The sequence below is a fragment of the Dermatophagoides pteronyssinus genome, unplaced genomic scaffold, assembly GCF_027571235.1.
Source record: "Dermatophagoides pteronyssinus isolate colony J.1.1.1.1 unplaced genomic scaffold, Derpt_VIB-CSIC_2022.12 sq0050, whole genome shotgun sequence".
Taxonomy (NCBI): domain Eukaryota; kingdom Metazoa; phylum Arthropoda; class Arachnida; order Sarcoptiformes; family Pyroglyphidae; genus Dermatophagoides; species Dermatophagoides pteronyssinus.
Window position 1 is genome coordinate 46,525 of NW_027461573.1, and position 20,503 is coordinate 67,027.

Below are 20,503 nucleotides of genomic sequence, written 5' to 3' on the forward strand. Positions count from 1 at the left end.
TTCTAACTCAGTATTACGATTGCCATCGGGAATCAACGAGAAACGAAAAACGTTATAATCTTATTTTCATTTCATTTCTTTTTTTGTTGTTTTGGTGGAATAGGGCAAAAAAAAAGTAAATCTTATTGTGTGTCTTGGTGGAGTGTTTTAGTTAAATGTTTATAAATATACAAATGATGATGGTGAAGAATTTTTTTCTGGATGATGATTGTACTTGTTTGTTTTGTTGTTTACAATTCTTTAAATTTGTTTGTTTGTCTTTTTCATCATTATTATTAAGATGTTTTCAAGCTTCGAAGAACAAAAACTTAAACCAAAAAAAAATCAAGCACTTTGCACTTGAATGACTTGATCAACAAATCATTTCCTTACAAATTAATTAATTTTTTTGTTGTTGTTATTGTTGATAACAATTTTTTCTTTTTGTTGTGATTCAATTAACCAAAATGTTGTTGTTGTTATTGTTGTTAAAATCAATTATCAATTGAAAATTGGATTATTGTCATCATCATCGTTGTTGTTGTGGGATTAAGACATAGGATTAATATCCTCAACAACAAGAAGAAAAAAAAACAAAACCAGAACAAATCCAAAAATAGATTAGCCTTTGATTTTGATAATGATGTTTTTTTCTTTTCATTTCATTTCATTGCATTGATGATGAAATCCTGAATGATAATGATGATTTATTTATAGGAATGACATTATCCATCTATGTTTAATTTTGGATTTTTTTTTCATCATCATCATGGTCGTTATAGCCATATATTGATGATGATGATCATCATCATAATGATCATAACATAATGACGATGATTATTATTATTGTTGTTATTTACAGATGAATTAGCTCTCATTGTTTGTTTACTATAATAATATTCAAGAAAATCAATAACATTTTGTTCATCATATTGTCCATAATTATTTAAACATTTTGGACACATTTCTTTAGTTGGAAATTGATATTTTGGATAATAAGGATCTTCATATTTATATGGATCACCATTGTGGGAAAGTTTTGAATTCATTTGATTATGAACAGTCCATAGCCATATAACACTACTATTTAAATATGGTAATTGTTCACGAAGATTGCTGGAAACATTTAGAAAATAATGACGACATTCTGAACAGGTAAAAAATGTTTCAATATAATTACGCATTACGGGTAATACTTTTGGTTCCAATGATAATGTTTTTGATTGTTTAGTTTTTTTTGTTGTCGATGTTGACAATAAATCTTTTTCCCTGTTCAATATAGCCATACGGGTTAAATTAAATTCTTGTACAGTCATTGCATGAAATAAAACCCACAGGCCACATGGATAACCACGATAAATCGGTAGGCTACCATTACAATGACGCCAACTTTCCAATGGTTTCAAAAATCCATCAGCCGTACGTATAGCGGCCAGATATTTTGACACATCCAATCGATCACCATTTTTATTGACAAACCATCCGGTCATTCGTTTAAATAAACGTCGGACATTTTCATTATCAAATGGAAAATATTGTAAAATTGTTTGAAATAATTGTTTTATAACTTGTAATTGACGACCATTAAATCGTCGACGACCATTAACAATTTCATAAATTAATGAATAACGTAATGCATTATGTAAATCAACATAGCTAAGATTATAGGGAATTACTTTATGTTCATCACCATAGATCATTGATGAATTTGTTTGATTTTTAATCGTTAAATCACGATGATCATTGATTGTGATAGAATCTGAATCAAACATTGGTCCATAACGATCACGAATTGATTGTTGAAATTCATACAATAATATTTTGGAATTTTTTCTTGATCCAATCGTTCGATATTTACATTTTGATGATGATGATGATGATTCAATTTCCAATATTAATGGTAATCGAATTGGATATGAAATCATTGATAATGATTCGATTAATTGATCATCACCAACAAAACGCTTGATATGGATAAATTTTTGATAATTTATCATATCGATCATAATCTAAAAATCATGGTTAAAAAATTGAAAATTATCAAAATTCACCATTGAATTTCTGAACTTACCCTTGCACCAAATTCTATTTCCGCATTATTCGATTCAATTATTGCATACAATTCTCTTTCAAAATTGATTGATTGATGATCACCATCATGATGATTATCTTGTTTAAGAATCAAACAAATTTCATCAATATTTTTCACTTTGATCGGTATTAATGAATAATAATTAGCAAGAAATTGATTCGAAACAATCGATTCGATTGTTTGTTTTTGTAAATTATCGATTGTATCGATTGTATCTGGTTGATTAATTTGTTTCGAATATCGATCAAAATCTTTTGTTGAATAACTTCCACCACCACCACCATTATCAATACCGGTTGGACCGATAAATTGTATGATTGGAAAATCTATTACCATCATTCGATTATCATCGTTGACATCATCGTCGTTGGATGGTTGTTGTTGCAAAACCTGATGACAAACAAGATTTTCCGCACAATCAACAGCAAACAATTTAATCAATTGTTGTTTTTGCCATGATCGTATTGATCGAGAAAAATTTCTAAAAATTTTCGAAAATCTTTGACATTCAGGTGACCAATGTTTATAATAATTTATTATTATTAATCTATCTTTATTATAGGTTTGTATTTGTTGGAAAAATGTTTTATCCGTTAGCGAAACAATACTGTCATCATTATTATTATCACGTTGATTATCATAAAGATTATTATTTGATTGTGTTTGAATTTGAATAACAAATATCGATACGACAATGATGATTACAATCATAATCCACTGGACAGGACGGTAATCCATCATTTTGGTTATAACGGGATCAAAGTCATTGCCGAAAACAGTGAAAAACAAAAACAGAACAACAAACAATCCGGGAAACAAAATAAAGCAAGTCAAACAAAAAAAATCTATAATAATTTTATTCAAATTCTATATAGAAAAACAAGCAAAAAGGGAGAAAATTCTATAGAAACAGAATATTCTTCTATAGAATTCTATTGGATTGTACAAATGCGCAAGAATCTACCGGCTGTCTTGATATTGAAGAAAGAAGAATCTTTCCATTACAAACTTTGTCCGTTCGGTTTGGTTGGTTTTTTTGGTGGCCGGTCCTGGAAAAATTTGTTTTTTGCTTCGAATGACATTTCACTCCGAAAACATAATTAACCAACATGGTGACTCATCCTAATCATGATCAACAATGATAATATCGTCACGAATATTTATCCCAACCAAAAGGTAATCAACCAATCAATCATTCAATCGTCATCGGTTTGAATGACTAAACAATCTTGGATCTCATTCTCTCTGGAGAAATCTGGATGACTTTCATTTATTTCTTTTCCATCTCAATTCTCAATTTGCGTCATTCATTCAAAATTAACAATGTCGTTATTGACGTCATTCATTCATTCATTCATTTATACACTATACATGCTGTTGTTTGATTACATTGGAATCCTTCTCTCTCTCTCTCACACTCTTTATATTTTGGTGGTATAATCATACACACGCAACACAGCTGCAAAAATATTAATGTTCTTTTTGCCGTTATGCGTATTAACATCTTTATTATTTTTTCAAAAATGGCTTTATAATCAAAAACCAACTAAAACATTATCTTTATGAAACCCTGTGAATCGAATCAATAACTTTTTTTCGTCCTTAAAAAAAGATCCATTCATTTATTTTTTCATTTTGGTTATCTTCAATATCAGCAGCTACTTTGTGACAATTCCGATATTCGATCAATGTTTTTTTGTCTATCGGTTTTTTGATTAAGGTTTGACGTTATCGAATTTTCGAATCGATTTTTTTGTATGTGGCTAATTTCGATTATTATCATCAATAAAACTCCCGCATTTTCGAAATATCTTCATCATTCAGCATTCGATCCACAACATAAACAACAAAATCCAATTTGCTAAATGGCAACAAATTCTCAATCAATTTCTAAACTGGAATTATTCATTGATGAAAAATTAATTGGATTCGAACAAAATATGGCCAAATTACAATTGAATGATGATAATGATGAAAGAACAATTGGTAAAAATATGCAACCAAAAATTATTTTTGAAGAATTAATTTTCGATAATGAGAATGATGATAATAACAATAGTGAAAATGATGAAACTGATGATAATTCATCATTAATGTCAACATCATTATCATCATCATCATCGTATGTGATATCCAACAGCAGCAACAATAGTGCATTATCGGTTCCATCATTTTTCGAAACAATGGATCGACAATATGAAAAACGAAGACCACCATTCCATCAACAACATTCAGCAACGCCGACAGCAACAATAAGGATCTGAAAGGATTATCCGAAACCACCACCACCACCATTCATCATTCCCCTGTTTTGAGCAGCAACGAAAAACACTGATTAGAAAATTTTTGATATAAAAATTTAAATAATAAAAATTATATAAAGACTGTAAAAATGACCAACCAATTTTTTTCATTTTTTCAATCCTGCTTTCGTGAATACATCTTTCCAAAATTTTTCATAATCAATACTATCATCATGGTCATCATCATCAATCAACAATAATGTTTGATTAGTAAGATTGTTTAACATTGATGGTAATGTTATATTTGTCATTGATAATTGATTATTATCATCATCCTTATCATCATCTATAATGGCATTGATTGAAGCATCATCTGGTTTTGTTGTTTGTTTTTTTTCATTTGATTTTGTCGATGTCGATGATGATGATTGTAATAATGTTCGAAACAATGATGATGTATTATCATCATCTGCATTCATTTCTTCTTGGTCAACATCTTGATTATGATTTGAATCATCATCAGTTGTTGTCAGTGATTGTCGTAAATGATCGGTCAATTTTTCCACATCATCATTTGCTTTTGCAATTGGTCGTCGCTGTTTTCGAATCCTTTTTGATTCCGGTGGCAAATCAAGATAAACAGTTTGATCGGAAAATGGAATCAAATCAAATACCGATGGTGGAGACATAGTATCAACAGCTACACTACGTGTTATTTTTGTCGTCGTCGTCGCTTGTTGTTGTTTATCGTTGTCAATTTTATTCAATTTTGTTTGATTGTTTTCTGTTGTTGTCGTCATCGCTTGTTGTTTTTGTTGTTGTTTCATTCGATTAATTCGTTCTAAATATTGTTCATAACGATCGTTGATTACTAACATTTTTGGTTTTGTTTGATGTTGCTGGATCATCATTGTATTTGTCGATTTTCGTTGATCATTTTTTATCTTTGTTGTTGTTTTTGATCGATTATGCCTTTGAATCGGAACAAATTCTTCAGTTTTCTCTTCGACGGCAACAGCAACAAAATCATTTTGATCAACTTGTACGGATCTATCTTCATGGCCGATTGTTTGTATGGATTTATCTTCAACCAAATGTTTATTATTAGTATTCTTTTTTTCTTTAAAATCTTTTCGATATTCAGATAATTTTAATCGAAGTAATTGTAATTGTACTTTTGAATCAATTATTTCCTGATCAATAATGGTAATCATTTCGGTTCGTTTCGATCGAAATTGTTCAAAAGTTGATGACATTTTCATGAAAATTGCAATGATTATTTTGATTTCGAACGCGAAAAAAAATTCGAACGCGAAAAAAAACTCGATTCGAAAGCGCGCCCGCAAATGACTTTATTCACAAATGACGAACACAAATAAAGATTCGATAAAAAGATTTTGGATTCGAATATTTTTTTGTAAATTTAAAAATCTAATTACATAATTTTATTTTGTTTTTCTTGTTACAATTCGTTTACATTATAACAGAAAAAAATGATGATAATGATCTTGAAAAAATGGTGAAATTAATATGATATGATTTGATGAATTATGATGCAAGATGAAGATTTTATATTTTATGTTATCAGCAACGACCAACAATCAATTCAATTCTATGACATACGTTCATCACCACGTACAGCACGATATTTAGACATTTCATTTGGAAATTCTTGTGATAATTCTAGCAATAACAGTGCTTTAAAACGACGATATTCATCAATTTTTCCTTTGACCAGTTCATTTTTAGCTAATGATCTTTCCATACAATCTTTTGTATATGAATGTGGATTTCTACCTTCATCAATGTAGCTGTGATACGGTAATAATAATTGAAAAGTTAAACAAATTCGAATGAATCATGTTTCTAATCTAAACTTACTCAAAAACATCCAATGGAACTTGAATATCATTAACCTGATTTTTAACACGTTCAATATCTTTCAATAGACCGATTATTTGATTTCTAATTTGATCAGAAAAATGAATGTTTAAAAAATTCAAAATTCAAAAGAAACAAACCAAAAAATCTTACAATTTATTATTCAATGCTGTTTGTCCTTGTGGTTGAAAATCACTAACAATAATACCAAGTTGACGAAAATTTTCCACTAAACCTTCTAATGTTGTTTCCAACGAATCTAGGGCTGTTGATGATGCCATTTTTTTTGTTGAAAATTTTGAATTAAAAAGAAAAAAAATCTGACGAAAAAACAAAATTTTTTTTTTTGAGAAAAACGTCACAAAACTCAAAATGAAAACAAGAAAAAAAAAGAATTCCCAAATTTGGCAAAATTCATAAAAGACGTATTCGAATCTTTTTTTTCGAACTCAAAAAAAAGTTTTATCTTGATTTTTCGATGATAAATTTTCTATCCTTTTTGGAAAAAAGCTGATCATTTTATTTTGATTTTCTATCTTTTTATTTGCTCAATTCTGTATGATTTTTGTCACGAGACGAAATTCGTGATTTTTTTCGGACCAAAAACATGGACGATATTCGACAACAAGCAACTGGTGGTGGTGGTGGTAATGGTGATGAACCATCATCAATCAACAAATCAACGATTCATAATGCTGAAACATATCAACGATCATATAATCATTTGATTAATGAACAAGCTGATGATGACATTTTTCATAAAGTAAGTGGTTTAACTTCGAATTTTTCATCAAGAAATCGAAAGAATTCTTCATTTTCTTTTTCTTTCACATAAAGACATTCGAATCAAAAGCCAAATCGAACGAATCTGATCAGATTGATAATAAAGATGATATTGTTGATGATAATGATGACCAAAGAAAAAAAACTGGCCTTATCTATTATGATGATTGTATTGAACATTATTGTCTTTGGGATGATAATTATGAAGAAAATCCTCGACGTTATTTACGTACAATGGAACGATTATTTGAACAAGGTCTTTTGGATGAATGTCTACGATTAAAGGTTTGTTTTGTTTGTTTTTGACTAAATTAATTGATTGTTGTACAAAAATATTGATTGTTGGAATTCAAGCCAAGGAAAGCAAACGAAAATGAAATACAACTTGTTCATTCGTCGGAATATATTCGAAGAATTGAACAAATTTGTTCATTAATGGATCCAGAACAATTGGAACAAGAATCATCCAAATTTGATGCTGTATATTTTACACCAAGTTCATATGATTGTGCATTGTATGCAAGTGGTTCAGTTCTAGAATTATGTGATTCATTAATGTCCAATCGTATTCGAAATGGAATGGCTATTGTACGACCACCAGGTCATCATGCAATGAATAGCGAAGCATGTGGTTATTGTATTTTTAATAATGTAGCTATTGCAGCCAGATATTGTCAGGAAAAATATCATCTAAAACGAATATTGATTATTGATTGGGATGTACATCATGGCCAAGCAACACAACAAACATTTTATAAAGATCCAAACGTTTTTTATGTATCAATACATCGTTATGAACAAGGTTCATTTTGGCCTGAATTGATTGAATCAAATTATAATTTTTGTGGTGAATCCAGTGGTCGTGGTTTTAACATGAATATTCCATTGAATCAAACAGGATTAACTGATACTGATTATCTTTCCATATGGCATAATCTTTTACTGCCAGTTTTTTATGAATTTGATCCAGAATTAATACTTGTTTCAGCTGGTTATGATTCAGCAATTGGTTGTCCAGAAGGTGAAATGCTATTAACACCAGCCGTTTATAGCCATTTTACACATTATCTTATGGGTTTAGCTGATGGTAAACTAGGTATCATATTAGAAGGTGGTTATTGTATTGAATCATTAGCGGATAGTGTTGTTTGTACTGTACAAACATTAATTGGACAACCACCAATTCCATTGAATATGAAATATCCAATTAATCAATCTGTTATTGAATCTATATTGAATGTAATTACTGTTCATCAATCAAATTGGTCATCATTATGCATACAGAAAACATTCGATAGACATGATCCACATATAGATGATATTGAAGAACAAGCTATAAGAAAACGTCATTATCCAACATTAGAATATTGTGGCCTTGTAGATTTATTGGATAAACGTCCGGAAACATATCCAACAAGAGATTGTTATCCAAAACATTCGGAAGAAGATGGAAAAAAATTACAAAAAATAATAGAAATTTTACGACAAAATATTCAAGAAAAAACAATTCATTATGATCAAAATCGACGTACATGTTTGATTCGTTCATCAGATCAATCGAATAGACATTCAGCACCACAAACACATCCTGAACGACCAAATCGTATTCGTTATTTATGGCGTTTATTAAAAACGGAAAAAATTCTTGATAAATGTTTTGTACTAAATAATAATGATAATAATCGTTTGGTAACTGATCAAGAATTAACAAGTTGTCATTCAATGGATGCAATTGAAAAAATTTCACGAACAAAACAAATGGATTATAAAGAACTACGTGAATATGAACAACAATTTGATTCGATATATTTTACTCAAGATAGTTTTTTGGTGGCAAAATCATCGATTGGATCATTATTGAAAGTTGTTGATTGTGTTTTACGTAATGAATGTTTGAATGGGTTTGCATGTATACGACCACCTGGACATCATGCAAAACGTTCAGAACCGGCAGGATTTTGCCTATTCAATCAAATTGCTATTGCTGCTCGATATGCATTGGAAAAATATCGATTACGACGAATATTGATTGTTGATTGGGATATACATCATGGTGATGGTATGTTTGTTTTTTGTGATGTTTGGTTTTTTGATACTAAAATTGATTTTTGTTTGTTTTTCGATTATGATAAAACCAGGAACACAGGATATTGTTGCCGATGATGAACGAATTCTTTTCATATCATTACATCGTTATGATAATGGTGATTTTTATCCGGAAAATATTCAAGCATCAAATTATCGAACGGGAAAACGAAATATTATCAATATTCCTTGGTCAAATGGACAAATGGGTGATCGTGAATATTTAACAGCTTTTTTCAACATTGTTATGCCTGGTTGCATATAATTTTAATCCTGAATTAGTATTGGTTAGTTCGGGTTTTGATGCAGCTGAAAATGATCCGATTGGTGATTATCATCTAACACCGGCTGTTTATGGTCATATGACACATTTATTATGTTCATTAGCAAATGGAAAAATTATTCTTTCATTAGAAGGTGGTTATCATTTACGTTCGATTGCTAATTCAGCATTAGAATGTATTCGTGTTTTATTGGGTGAAACACCAAAATCATTATCATCATCATCATCATCAAAATCGACGACAACGACCATAATCAACAAAGATGATGACAATAATAATAATAATAATAATGGTGATGATCAAGATCAAAATCAAAAACAATGGAAACTAGATACAAATGCTATCGATACAATACGTAATGTTATTGATTATCATTCAGATTATTGGCCTTGTTTTGTTTTTAATGTTGATTTGGCTAAAAATACTATTGATTAAATTTTAAAAAAATATCAAAAATTTGAAAAAAAAATAAAATCGATATAATCGATTATCCGGCCAAATATCGATTGTTTTGTTTTTTGTTTTTTTTTGATCAAAATGAGGAGGAGGAGAAAGAAGAAGAAATATAGAACAGCCAACAGCAGCAGCAGCGGCAGCAAAAGAGCTAAAACATGCACAGCAAGCAAGTCTTTTATATTTGCTAATGTTGATGCAACGTGTTTATTTCATTTCATTTTTTGCACAAACAAAAAAATTCTTTTAAAAAAATCTTTTGTTCACATTCGGTTTTCAACAAACAAAATAATTTTTTCTCTGATTTATTGGTTACGACAACAACAACAGGAAAATCATTCGATTCGAATCAAATTGTCGTCGTCGTCGAACATAAACCTAAAGAAGAATGGGTGACAATAATAAAAAAGATCAAGATTTAGCCAATTTATCGCAAGGTTTTAGTAAAAAGCTCAATGTTGATGCTCGTGAATTTGTGCCTTCATTTTTACAGCGGCAACAACCTTCAACAACAACGACGACCACAACAACATCAATTCCAGAATCGCAACAACAACAACAATCAAATAATGATGCTTCGACGACCAACCTCACCTCCTCCACTCAATCATCATCCGAATCACAAACATCAACTGCTCAATCTTCTAGAATAAACGCTACTGATGATAATCCAAAATTACCTGAAGATCCAGATGGTGGTCAAGAAGTTGTTGATGATTGGGATGCCGGTGATAATAATGATGATGATGATGTTGATGAAGAAGAAGAAGAAGAAGATGATGATGATGTCGATGATGATGATGATGAAACAATCGATAATAAATTGGAAAAAAAACCACGAACAAAATTGAAGAAAAAATCATCGAATAAACCAACAATGAAACATACAACCATAACAAAAGAACATCTAAATATTGTTTTCATTGGTCATGTTGATGCAGGAAAATCAACAATCGGTGGCCAACTATTATATCTAACCGGTATGGTTGATAAACGAACGTTGGATAAATATGAACGTGAAGCAAAAGAAAAAAATCGTGAATCATGGTATTTATCATGGGCATTGGATACAAATCAAGAAGAACGTGATAAAGGTAAAACTGTTGAAGTTGGCCGGGCTTATTTCGAGACGGAAAATAAACATTTTACCCTGTTGGATGCACCTGGTCATCGTGGTTTCGTACCGAATATGATTGGTGGTGCATGTCAAGCTGATGTTGCTGTTTTGGTTATATCAGCTAGAAAAGGTGAATTTGAAACCGGATTTGAACGTGGTGGACAAACACGTGAACATGCTATGTTAGCTAAAACTGCAGGTAAGAGTTTTTTTTGTTAATTCGATTAACTCAGGGTTAATTTACCTTTGTTTGTTTGTTTAATTAACACTTAGGTGTAAAACATTTAATTGTTTTAATAAATAAAATGGATGATCCAACCGTAGAATGGTCTGAACAACGTTATCAAGAATGTCAAGATAAATTATTACCATATTTGAAAAAATGTGGTTTTAATCCAAAAACTGAATTATATTTTTTACCATGTTCCGGTTTAACAGGGGCATTTTTACGTGATGTTGCGGATGAAAAATTATGTCTTTGGTATAGGTATGTTTATATTGAATATTTTTGTATCAATCAAGAAACTGACTTTTTTCTGTTGAAATAGGGGACCATCATTTTTAGATTATCTGGATAAACTTCCATCATTTAAACGACAAATTGAAGGACCATTTCGTATGCCCATTGTTGATAAATATAAAGATATGGGTACAGTTGTTTTCGGAAAAATTGAAAGTGGTAGTACTGAACGTGGTGCACAATTATTATTAATGCCAAATCGTAAATTAGTTGGAAGTACTACAATTATGGTCAGATGAAGATGAAGTTAGTCATGTTTCATCGGGTGAAAATGTTAAAATCAAACTAAAAGGTGTTGAAGAAGAAGAAGTTACAGCCGGATTTGTACTTTGTGATCCAAATGATCCTTGTGCAACTGGTCGTGTGTTTGATGCACAGGTTGCCATTCTTGAACATAAATCAATTATTTGTCCAGGTTATTCAGCCGTTTTGCATATTAATTCAGCAATCGAAGAAGTTTGTGTTAAAAATATTATCGATCTTATTGATAAAAAAACTGGCCAACGTTGTAAGGTATGTCTTTTATTGATTATGTAACACAAGTTTTTTAATCCTTGATTATTCCAAAAAAATGAAGGTAAAACCTCGATTTGTTAAACAAGATCAATTAGCATTAATGAGGTTAGAATGTACTGGTGGTATGGTATGTATGGAACCATTTAGTAAATTTCAACAAATGGGACGTTTTACATTGAGAGATGAAGGAAAAACAATTGCTATTGGTAAAGTGTTACGAATCGTTGAATGAAAGAAAAAAAATTCATCAGCAAGCATTTACAACCAACAATCAGCCAATCTTGATTGAATTTTTATGATTCTTCTTTTTTTTTGTCTTTTTCTTAAAAAAATTACGTTATATTTTTCTAATCAAAAAATTAATTGAATGAATGAAATTGAAATGTGGAGAAAGCAAACTTTATTATTATTATTATTATTGAATTATAATATTTGCATGCAAAACAAAACAAATATTACAAGCAAAAATGTTTTCGCTCTGGTGTGTTTTTACTGTGTTGTGATGATGATCACAAGTTAGCAAGTGATGATTTTGAAAAGCAAAAGAGTTTCGGAAGTTTTTGAATCGAAGTTTTTGCAAATATTAAATAGCTATCGGTATTCATTTGTTTCGCATTTTGGATTTGATGAATTAAAATTTTGAAAAATTTGATTTGATGATTAATCCAGATCAACTTCTTGATTTGTTGTTGGTGGTGATGATTGAAAATTTAATTGTTGTTGCTGCGATTGCGATTGATCATTATCATCATCGGCTGACATATCGAATATTGATTGAATAAGATTAGAAAATATACCACCACCACCTTGTTGTTGTTGTCTTTTTTCTAAACCAAAATAAATTTGACCAATTTGTTGAAGATAATCTTTATAACAAGGATCACGACATAATGATTTATCATATAAATTACAAAGTATTTCGAATAATTGACTTTTACCGGGATAATGATCAATAGCCATTATAAGGAAAAATAAAAAATTCAATAATGGTGTCGTGAATGGTGGTTTATTCGAACGAATTTTTGGATGATTCATTGTATAACCTAAAAATACATTATGTGCTAATTGTTGATTTCGAACGCAAAGTACTTGCAATACAAATTGAGCTATCATTAGATCAATTTCATTCGAATAAGCAGATTTACATTGATATTCGATTAACATTAGGGCACAATTATCACCATTATCCGATGAATAAAGAAAATGTAAACGTGAATCAGAATAATTTTTTTCCGACCACAATGTTTGTGCAAAACGTTTACGAAGGTTGGCTATTGTCAGATATTTAATTTTCAATAATTTTGATATAAATTCTAAACGTTCAGGTGATTCGTTGGATATTTTCGAAAATAATCTTGTCATATCGTCCAATACTTTGGATTCATTTGGGTTGATTTAATTGTTTTAAATCGGTTACTTTTGTCAACATTAAATCGGCTAATAATAATGCTAAATCCGAACCAGAATTTGGTTCACCTTTATCGAATAAACGTATCGAACCTTCATACAAAAGATTATAGATTTCAGCAAATTTATTCTCTCGTACTAAACGATAATAAATTGTTCGATAAATTTGATGTGCTTCATAATAATCGCCTTGATCAAAACGTTCATTCAATTTTTGTAATAAACGTCTTTGCATGATGATAATGATAATGGTGGTGATGATGATGAAGAAGATGGTAAAGAATAATGATAAAAATCCAAGAAAAGATTAGCCAAAAAACTGAATGATGAAATATTTTCTTCTTGACTCTTTCTCGTTGCACTCTTTTTTATCAGGCATTATCATCATCATCAACATCATCAGGCTATTTACACATTGATGATACCAAAAGGAGAACCACTACCACCAATATAGCTTACTCATTTAAATGATTCTATCGTTTATTCTCACTAATTTAAAGATATTTTTGATTGCCGTGAAATGTTCAATCATAAATGACGTATAATTCTTGTGTGATTGAAATTTGATTAAAATGTTTATCGATTGTGTGTTGCAAACAAACAAACAAAAAACAAAGAAATCATGGTAAAAAACTGACTGTTTTTTCTTTCTCAAGCGCATATTGTTGATATTGGTTTTTATTTTTATTTGTTGTTCGTTCTTTGAATGCAAAAAGAAAAAAAAACGAAAATTTTGTCAAATGATCAGATGACGATAATTGAGAGAAAATTATTCCTAAATTAAAATTGATTAATGCTCCATCCATTCGTTATTATTGTCGTTTTGTGATTGAATGTTTTGCCAAGAAGAAGAAGAATAATGAATCATTTTCGTGAACTAAACAACAATATCGATGATATTCCAATGAAATTTCAAGATAAATATATTAAATTATTGAATAATGTTTCAATTTTTATTGATAATTCAGATTGTGATGATGATGACGACGATGATGATGATGATGATATTGATCAATATAAAATTGAAGATTATAAATTTGATTCGGAATTGATTGCAATCGAAGTTTATGTTTTGAATGAAAAACGTAAAGCAGAACAATTACAACGATATGAAGCAAGGAAAAAAGAATTTACAGAAATGATGATGGCTAAACAGCAACAACAACAACAAACACCCGTGATATTATCATCGGCACCGCCATCCACTATCGCAACTTTTGTTGGTTCGAATGATTGGCAACAACAAGAACATCAACCAACGGCTACTGTAACCATAACAAATGATAATCATCGATCAAACGATGATAATAATGGTTCAACAACAAGATTATATAATTTTGTTTCGAATGAAATTCTAAAACCACAGCCATCTATGGCGAATAATGGTGGCAATAATAATAATTGTGATCCGACTGTGGCCAGTGCAAATTCATTCGAATCAAACATCGTTAATAATGAAATAACAACGACAACGATAAAAAATCCACATCCAAATCGTCATCATCATCATCATCATCGAACATTAGTCAATCCAAAAGAATTTGAAAATGATGATTCTAGTCCATTTGATAATGTTGAATTACAATCGATTGATGAATTTAAAGAATTGAATAAAGTTTTTGGTGCCTTAAATTTTTCTACAACAACGTCAACAACAACATCGTCATTATCATCATCATCACCTTTATCGACATCGGCTACAACAGTTCCACAGGTGCCCAGAAATTCTCCGATTAATCATCAACATCATTATCAACAACAGCATTTAAATCAAACAGTCGAAGATGCTCATAGTCATCCACCATTATCAACAACGACGACAACATCTTTTCCATTGAATAATTATTCATCATATCCGACAAATTATTCTCAAATGATGACTACTACTACTGCTGCTGCCGGGCATTATCATCCACAGCAGCAGCCATTCGGTTATTCACATCCCAATACAATGATGGTAATGGATAATCATCATCATAATTACCATCATTATTCGAATCATTATCCTTATCAACAACAACCAACTACAATGATAACAAATCCATTTTCATTTGAAATGAAAAGATCTTTATCGGAAAAAAAAGATTTCTATGAACCAAATAATAATAATCAATCTTTTTCAATGATGAATGCAATGACGCCGACAACAACAACATTATCATCAAGATCGAAAAGTGTTTCAGATTTAACACAAATACCATCATCATCATCATCATCAACGATAATTCAAGGCCCACATGATTCAAGGTCAACTAACTGTGATCAACAACAATTAATATATCCAAATCATCAAACAAATAATTTTTATTTATTAAATAATAATCATGATCGTTCAAAAACACCACCATCTCGTATGCCTAATGATTATTATCGTCATCAACAACAACCTATCAACAACAACAATAACAATAACAATCCTGGAACAATAAATGATCCATATGATACATTATCAGATGATCAGAAAAAATTCATTGATCATCTTTGTCAAATGGGTTTTCGTCGTGATCGTATTGCCCGTGCAGTTAAACATATGGATTTAAATAATAATGATGATAAAAAATTATTTGAATATCTACTGGCATTACAACAGCTGGAAGATCAAGGTTATGATTGTTTGGATGCTGAAATTGCCCTACATTTTAATAATTATGATAAAAATAAGGTAATTATGTTGTTTTTTTTGTTACAATCAATCCTGATGATTAAAAACATTGTTTTTCTTCTTGAATAGGCCGAAAATTTCCTAAAAATATTAAAACAAATGTTGGATTTTGGTTTTGATCGACGAAAATCAATAAAAGCATTATTCAAAACAAATAACGATAGGGATAAAGCAATTGAATTATTGCTCAAAATGCATTGATTTTGGATTATTGGATTTTGGGCATACCTTGAGTCTTTTCTTCTTCTTTTTTTGTTTTGATAAAATCTCTATATTTTTTTTCTAAAAATGAATGAATTTTAATGTTTTTATCAATTTTTTTTAAATAAATAAAAAAATATAAATAAATAAAAAGATTTAATATTGAATATTGAATTTGGAAACCTTTTTTTTTGTTTACGAAAATCAAATTACGATGATGATGATAACCATAAATCATTATAGGTTAAATTTAATTGTTTACCAATCGATAGATTTCTCATATTTTGTGTATAGAATGCCAATTCTTGTGTGACTAGCCTGAGGAATGAATTGGATTAATATTCTGTGAATGTGAAATTCATCAAAATCAAACAAACACTTACCCATGTTGTGGTCCACCATCATTCATAATTTTTAAACGAATTAATTGTTCACGAAAAATATCAATAACAATGGAATGAATTTTTTGAAATAATTTTTGTAAATCATCGGCAGGCAGAATATCTTGAACATTATCATGTAATCGGGATAAATGTTGGGAAATTATTTGAAATGATTGTGATGGTATTGGTGCTTTAGCAACCCATTTATTCCTAATGTGTACATCAATAACATCATGTACTAAATTGATAATTTTTTCCGGTATTTTATCCAAATGATTTACATATAATTCATTCAATTCATCCAAATGTTTAAGCATTGTTGATGTTTTATTCGATAACAGACGTTGAAAATGATGACGAATACGTGGTAGAAAACGTTGAATAAAAATTAATGAACGCATTGATATTATTAATGTTCTTGCGGATATTGTTTTCAAACCGGCAACTTGTAATGCTTCAGCACCTAGAATTAGTTGTGATGTTCGTGAATTGAATAATTTTAGCAAATCAATCAAACGCATAAATATATCTGGACTTAGTGTTGAACCAAATTGTTGACCAAGTTGACAATAATCAATAATCATATAGACAAAATTAATCACAGTGTTTACAATAACAAAACGTTCACCATTTAACAATACATAAGACGTCGTTGATGAATCTTCGGAATTAAATCTGGAATTTTTAAAATCTTGATAAATTTGTATAAGATCATCATATTCATCCACCATAATAATTCGATGATAAAGTTGTTGAATTTGTACACTAATCGTATTCACTGGTTTCCATTGTTCCAAATCTAATAATTGTCGTAATTGTCGTTTACGTTCATCATGAAATTTTGATACAAATTTATTTGATTGTATTTGTATAACCAATTTCAAATTTGGACTACGTCTACCGCAAACAATTTCACATTCATTACAAAATGATTCAATTGATTCGGTTAGTTGAAGAAATTGTCCAGAATCAAATCTATCCAAACTACCATCATTTGATCTTAATTCAATAATATTTGCCGTTCGGCTATGTGCAAAATCACAAATTGAATGTAGAATTTCTTTTAATCGAGAACTTAGATCATAATAATCGATTGGTAGAATTAGTTTAGTACCATCATTATTATCATGGCCACCATCATTTTGATTATCATCTTTTGAATCGTGGCAAAATTGTAAATCATCGATTGTCGAAGTTAACGAAGAATTATTGCTATTATAAGTCATTGTAACAAATCCATCATTAATAACATCATAAACATAACGTACACGACGAAGTAAAATAATTAAACGTTCAAATACGGTAATCAAACATCCGATCCATTTATCAAAACAAAGCAATTTCAATTGATCAAAAAGACTTGAATCAATTCGAGCAACTTCAATATTATCTTCAGCCGATAATGTTTCAATAACCGTTTGTTTTACACTAGTTTTTATAGCTGTAAATGCTTCTTCACGAAATGTATCAATAAAATTAAAACGTTGCAGCTTTAGCATACCATAAATGATTGATAGAAATTTTTCTTTTTGTGAATCATATGAATTATCATTTTGGTCATCATCGTTTCCATTGTTGATCATTGGTCGATTCCATTCGGCAGTTAAATATTTAACAAATTCTTCATTCAACATTTGTTCGATAACCTTTTCAATTTCCATCAATTGCAACCGTAGATATCTGTGTAATGTGGAAATAGAAAAACGGAAAATGGATACGAAAATTTCAATCAAAATTTTTACCAAACTTACCGAAGACTAATAACACCATTTAATTCTTGTGCAACAACTTCTTCCGATGTTGAAATCAAATCCAATGCACCGGCATAATCATTTTTCGATAGCAATAATTGAATAGTTGGTTGTGTTTGATGTACAGTAGCGATCCAATTGATTTTTTTGAAAACATCACGATATTTTGTTCGTAATCGATTTGATTCATTAATTAATTGAACCGGTTTGATTAATGAATCATTAAGTTGATGACAAACCTGACGGATTTGTGTTACTTGCCGTATGGAATCTTTCAGTTTTTCCATTATTAAATCCATTGATGACATAACCTGGAAAAAATCTTGTGAACGATGACCAATTTGTTGTGAAAGATCTTGTTCAACAATATCCAAATATTCACTTAATAATTTTTGTATTTCATTCATTGATTTTGTTTGAAATAATGATTCTAAATCAAATTGTTGATCATTATTATCGATTTGTTGTTGTTGTTGATTATCACTATTCACAAACAATCTTATTAATTGTTGAAATGTTTCCGATTTATCGAGGTTGAAATCTGGATCGAAAAATAATCGTGGTACTAATCGACCAGAAATTGAATCACCCGCACTATCATCCGAACGATATTCAAAAGTTGATGATGATTGTGATCGATGGTGATGAGATTCGGGTATAGAACGTTTACGTTTTTGGATTTTTTTCATATAATTTTCAAATATTAACCGCGATGGTTTTTTTACCATTGCATATGATGGAACATGTCCGGTATCGATGAAATTCGCTCCCCAATCCTTAGTGAATAAATTATCATAATAACTTCTTGGTTTATACGGGTCATTTAGAATTGATGTTAAATCTTGTGATGCCGAAAATACATTCCAATTAATATTATCAATAACATTTGGTCGATCATTGATCGATGGTTGATTGGCCAGGAATGATCCAGTAGTTGGAATAATCGTCGACGATGGTCGAGGAAAATCATTATCATTATCATCACAGTTTTGATTATCATTAAGTTTGTTGATTTGTTTGACATTTTTCGTTGATGATGAAACATCGTTCGATTTAGATGTGGATTTGGATGTGGATGTTCCCGTAGGAAATATATGACATTTAGCAATATGTGTTTCATAATCACGACCATTTAAACCTTCATATGGTAATAATGGACACATACCATTCGAACCATATGAACAAACATATGAACCACCTTCAATTTTACTATGATATGTACGTAAATGATTACCAAAATGAAATGGTGATGAAAATATTATTGTTTCACCATTATCACCATTCGACATGGTACAAAATTCACAACGTTTCCAATGTTTTGTCGTCGTCGTCGTCGACGATGTTTTGCTCATCTTTGTATTCGTTTCCATCATCATCATCTTCGTTAACAATAAACAATGAATATTCGTAATCGAGGTATCGTCATTGTCTTTTTCTTTATAATTTCAAACACAAAAAAATCAAACGAAAATCATTAAAATGTTGATATCGTCATCATCATCATTATCATCAATCAAAAACAAAAACAACAAAAATTGATCCGTATGGTACGTATATCGAACAACAACAAAACATTCTTTTCATAATTTTTTTCTGGCCAATAGATGGCACTATCGTTTTAACAATCGATTATTTCGTTCAGCATGATTCGATTCGAATTCGAAATCGAATTCTTCCTGTTTCTGGTTTCGATGTGATATTGATTGTGATGGTGATTATGATTAATGAATTTCTTGAAGCAATTTCTGCCCGGAAAAACTAACAACTCAATCAGAGAACAAAACAAACAACAACAACAACAAGAAGATGAAAAAACAAACAACAACAACAACAAGAAGATGAAAAAACAAAAAGAAGATTCCTAATTAATTATCCATGGTAATCATTTTAAATTCCATTCGAATGAATATAATTTCATTGTTAACAAATTTTTTTCAATTTCATTATGACCATCTCTATGACCATCATTATTATCATCATCAAAAAAAATTACGCCGACAAATTTCTCCATTGACAAATGATGATGATTCGGATCATCATCATGATGGTCGTTTTATTTAGTTTTTTGTTGTTTTTTATTTTTTGTCATGGAAATTCACCCAAAAGCAAAAAAAGCCGTTTTCTTCTTTTCTATGTTTGTTAATTC

General features: G+C 30.0%; 8 protein-coding genes across 8 annotated transcripts; 3 read left to right on the forward strand and 5 right to left on the reverse strand.

Moving 5' to 3' along the window:
- Window positions 1-19: 19 nt before the first annotated feature.
- Window positions 20-2,812, reverse strand: LOC113793888 (sulfhydryl oxidase 2-like). The gene is made up of 2 exons (XM_027343963.2): window positions 2,051-2,812; window positions 20-1,988 (listed from the first exon to the last, which is right to left on the reverse strand). The coding sequence occupies exons 1-2, from the start codon at window positions 2,810-2,812 to the stop codon at window positions 756-758; spliced, it is 1,995 nt and encodes a 664-aa protein (XP_027199764.2). The 3' UTR covers window positions 20-755.
- A 735-nt stretch (window positions 2,813-3,547) lies between these two features.
- LOC113793891 (uncharacterized) lies at window positions 3,548-5,660 on the reverse strand. Its single transcript, XM_027343967.2, has 2 exons — window positions 4,473-5,660; window positions 3,548-4,377 (listed from the first exon to the last, which is right to left on the reverse strand). The coding sequence occupies exon 1, from the start codon at window positions 5,574-5,576 to the stop codon at window positions 4,482-4,484; it is 1,095 nt and encodes a 364-aa protein (XP_027199768.2). The 5' UTR covers window positions 5,577-5,660; the 3' UTR covers window positions 3,548-4,377; window positions 4,473-4,481.
- A 36-nt stretch (window positions 5,661-5,696) lies between these two features.
- MED10 (mediator complex subunit 10) lies at window positions 5,697-6,589 on the reverse strand. Its single transcript, XM_027343970.2, has 3 exons — window positions 6,349-6,589; window positions 6,196-6,279; window positions 5,697-6,125 (listed from the first exon to the last, which is right to left on the reverse strand). Exons 1-3 carry the CDS (start codon window positions 6,474-6,476, stop codon window positions 5,927-5,929), a joined length of 411 nt encoding a protein of 136 aa, XP_027199771.1. The 5' UTR covers window positions 6,477-6,589; the 3' UTR covers window positions 5,697-5,926.
- Window positions 6,590-6,651: 62 nt separating this feature from the next.
- On the forward strand, window positions 6,652-9,808 carry HDAC6 (histone deacetylase 6). The gene is given in 5 exon segments (XM_027343961.2): window positions 6,652-6,958; window positions 7,033-7,263; window positions 7,333-9,037; window positions 9,117-9,316; window positions 9,318-9,808. Coding segments are annotated over 5 exon segments (2,757 nt in total). The 5' UTR covers window positions 6,652-6,802; the 3' UTR covers window positions 9,783-9,808.
- Window positions 9,809-9,961: 153 nt separating this feature from the next.
- LOC113793890 (eukaryotic peptide chain release factor GTP-binding subunit ERF3A-like) lies at window positions 9,962-13,062 on the forward strand. The gene is given in 5 exon segments (XM_027343965.2): window positions 9,962-11,116; window positions 11,191-11,404; window positions 11,466-11,649; window positions 11,651-11,950; window positions 12,015-13,062. Coding segments are annotated over 5 exon segments (1,797 nt in total). The 5' UTR covers window positions 9,962-10,188; the 3' UTR covers window positions 12,186-13,062.
- Window positions 12,331-13,808, reverse strand: LOC113793893 (Golgi to ER traffic protein 4 homolog). The gene is given in 2 exon segments (XM_027343969.2): window positions 12,331-13,342; window positions 13,344-13,808. Coding segments are annotated over 2 exon segments (981 nt in total). The 5' UTR covers window positions 13,596-13,808; the 3' UTR covers window positions 12,331-12,613.
- A 272-nt stretch (window positions 13,809-14,080) lies between these two features.
- On the forward strand, window positions 14,081-16,390 carry LOC113793889 (uncharacterized). Its single transcript, XM_027343964.2, has 2 exons — window positions 14,081-16,022; window positions 16,092-16,390. The coding sequence occupies exons 1-2, from the start codon at window positions 14,220-14,222 to the stop codon at window positions 16,221-16,223; spliced, it is 1,935 nt and encodes a 644-aa protein (XP_027199765.2). The 5' UTR covers window positions 14,081-14,219; the 3' UTR covers window positions 16,224-16,390.
- scat (VPS54 subunit of GARP complex scat) lies at window positions 15,650-19,909 on the reverse strand. The gene is made up of 4 exons (XM_075824128.1): window positions 18,358-19,909; window positions 16,607-18,286; window positions 16,407-16,541; window positions 15,650-16,304 (listed from the first exon to the last, which is right to left on the reverse strand). Exons 1-3 carry the CDS (start codon window positions 19,734-19,736, stop codon window positions 16,433-16,435), a joined length of 3,168 nt encoding a protein of 1,055 aa, XP_075680243.1. The 5' UTR covers window positions 19,737-19,909; the 3' UTR covers window positions 15,650-16,304; window positions 16,407-16,432.
- Window positions 19,910-20,503: the final 594 nt, after the last annotated feature.

What these genes read in the sequence shown, in the direction of transcription:
- LOC113793888 (XM_027343963.2), bottom strand. Translation starts at nt 2,812, where the DNA reads ATGATGGATTACCGTCCTGTCCAGTGGATTATGATTGTAATCATCATT. An exon ending in AAATAGAATTTGGTGCAAGG is followed by an intron (nt 1,989 to 2,050) that starts GTAAGTTCAGAA and finishes CATGATTTTTAG; the next exon opens with ATTATGATCGATATGATAAA.
- LOC113793891 (XM_027343967.2), bottom strand. Translation starts at nt 5,576, where the DNA reads ATGAAAATGTCATCAACTTTTGAACAATTTCGATCGAAACGAACCGAA.
- MED10 (XM_027343970.2), bottom strand. Translation starts at nt 6,476, where the DNA reads ATGGCATCATCAACAGCCCTAGATTCGTTGGAAACAACATTAGAAGGT. An exon ending in ACAGCATTGAATAATAAATT is followed by an intron (nt 6,280 to 6,348) that starts GTAAGATTTTTT and finishes TGATCAAATTAG; the next exon opens with AAATCAAATAATCGGTCTAT. An exon ending in GTTCCATTGGATGTTTTTGA is followed by an intron (nt 6,126 to 6,195) that starts GTAAGTTTAGAT and finishes ACCGTATCACAG; the next exon opens with CTACATTGATGAAGGTAGAA.
- LOC113793889 (XM_027343964.2), top strand. Translation starts at nt 14,220, where the DNA reads ATGAATCATTTTCGTGAACTAAACAACAATATCGATGATATTCCAATG. An exon ending in ATAATTATGATAAAAATAAG is followed by an intron (nt 16,023 to 16,091) that starts GTAATTATGTTG and finishes CTTCTTGAATAG; the next exon opens with GCCGAAAATTTCCTAAAAAT.
- scat (XM_075824128.1), bottom strand. Translation starts at nt 19,736, where the DNA reads ATGATGATGATGGAAACGAATACAAAGATGAGCAAAACATCGTCGACG. An exon ending in AATGGTGTTATTAGTCTTCG is followed by an intron (nt 18,287 to 18,357) that starts GTAAGTTTGGTA and finishes CACATTACACAG; the next exon opens with ATATCTACGGTTGCAATTGA. An exon ending in GATGGTGGACCACAACATGG is followed by an intron (nt 16,542 to 16,606) that starts GTAAGTGTTTGT and finishes TTCATTCCTCAG; the next exon opens with GCTAGTCACACAAGAATTGG.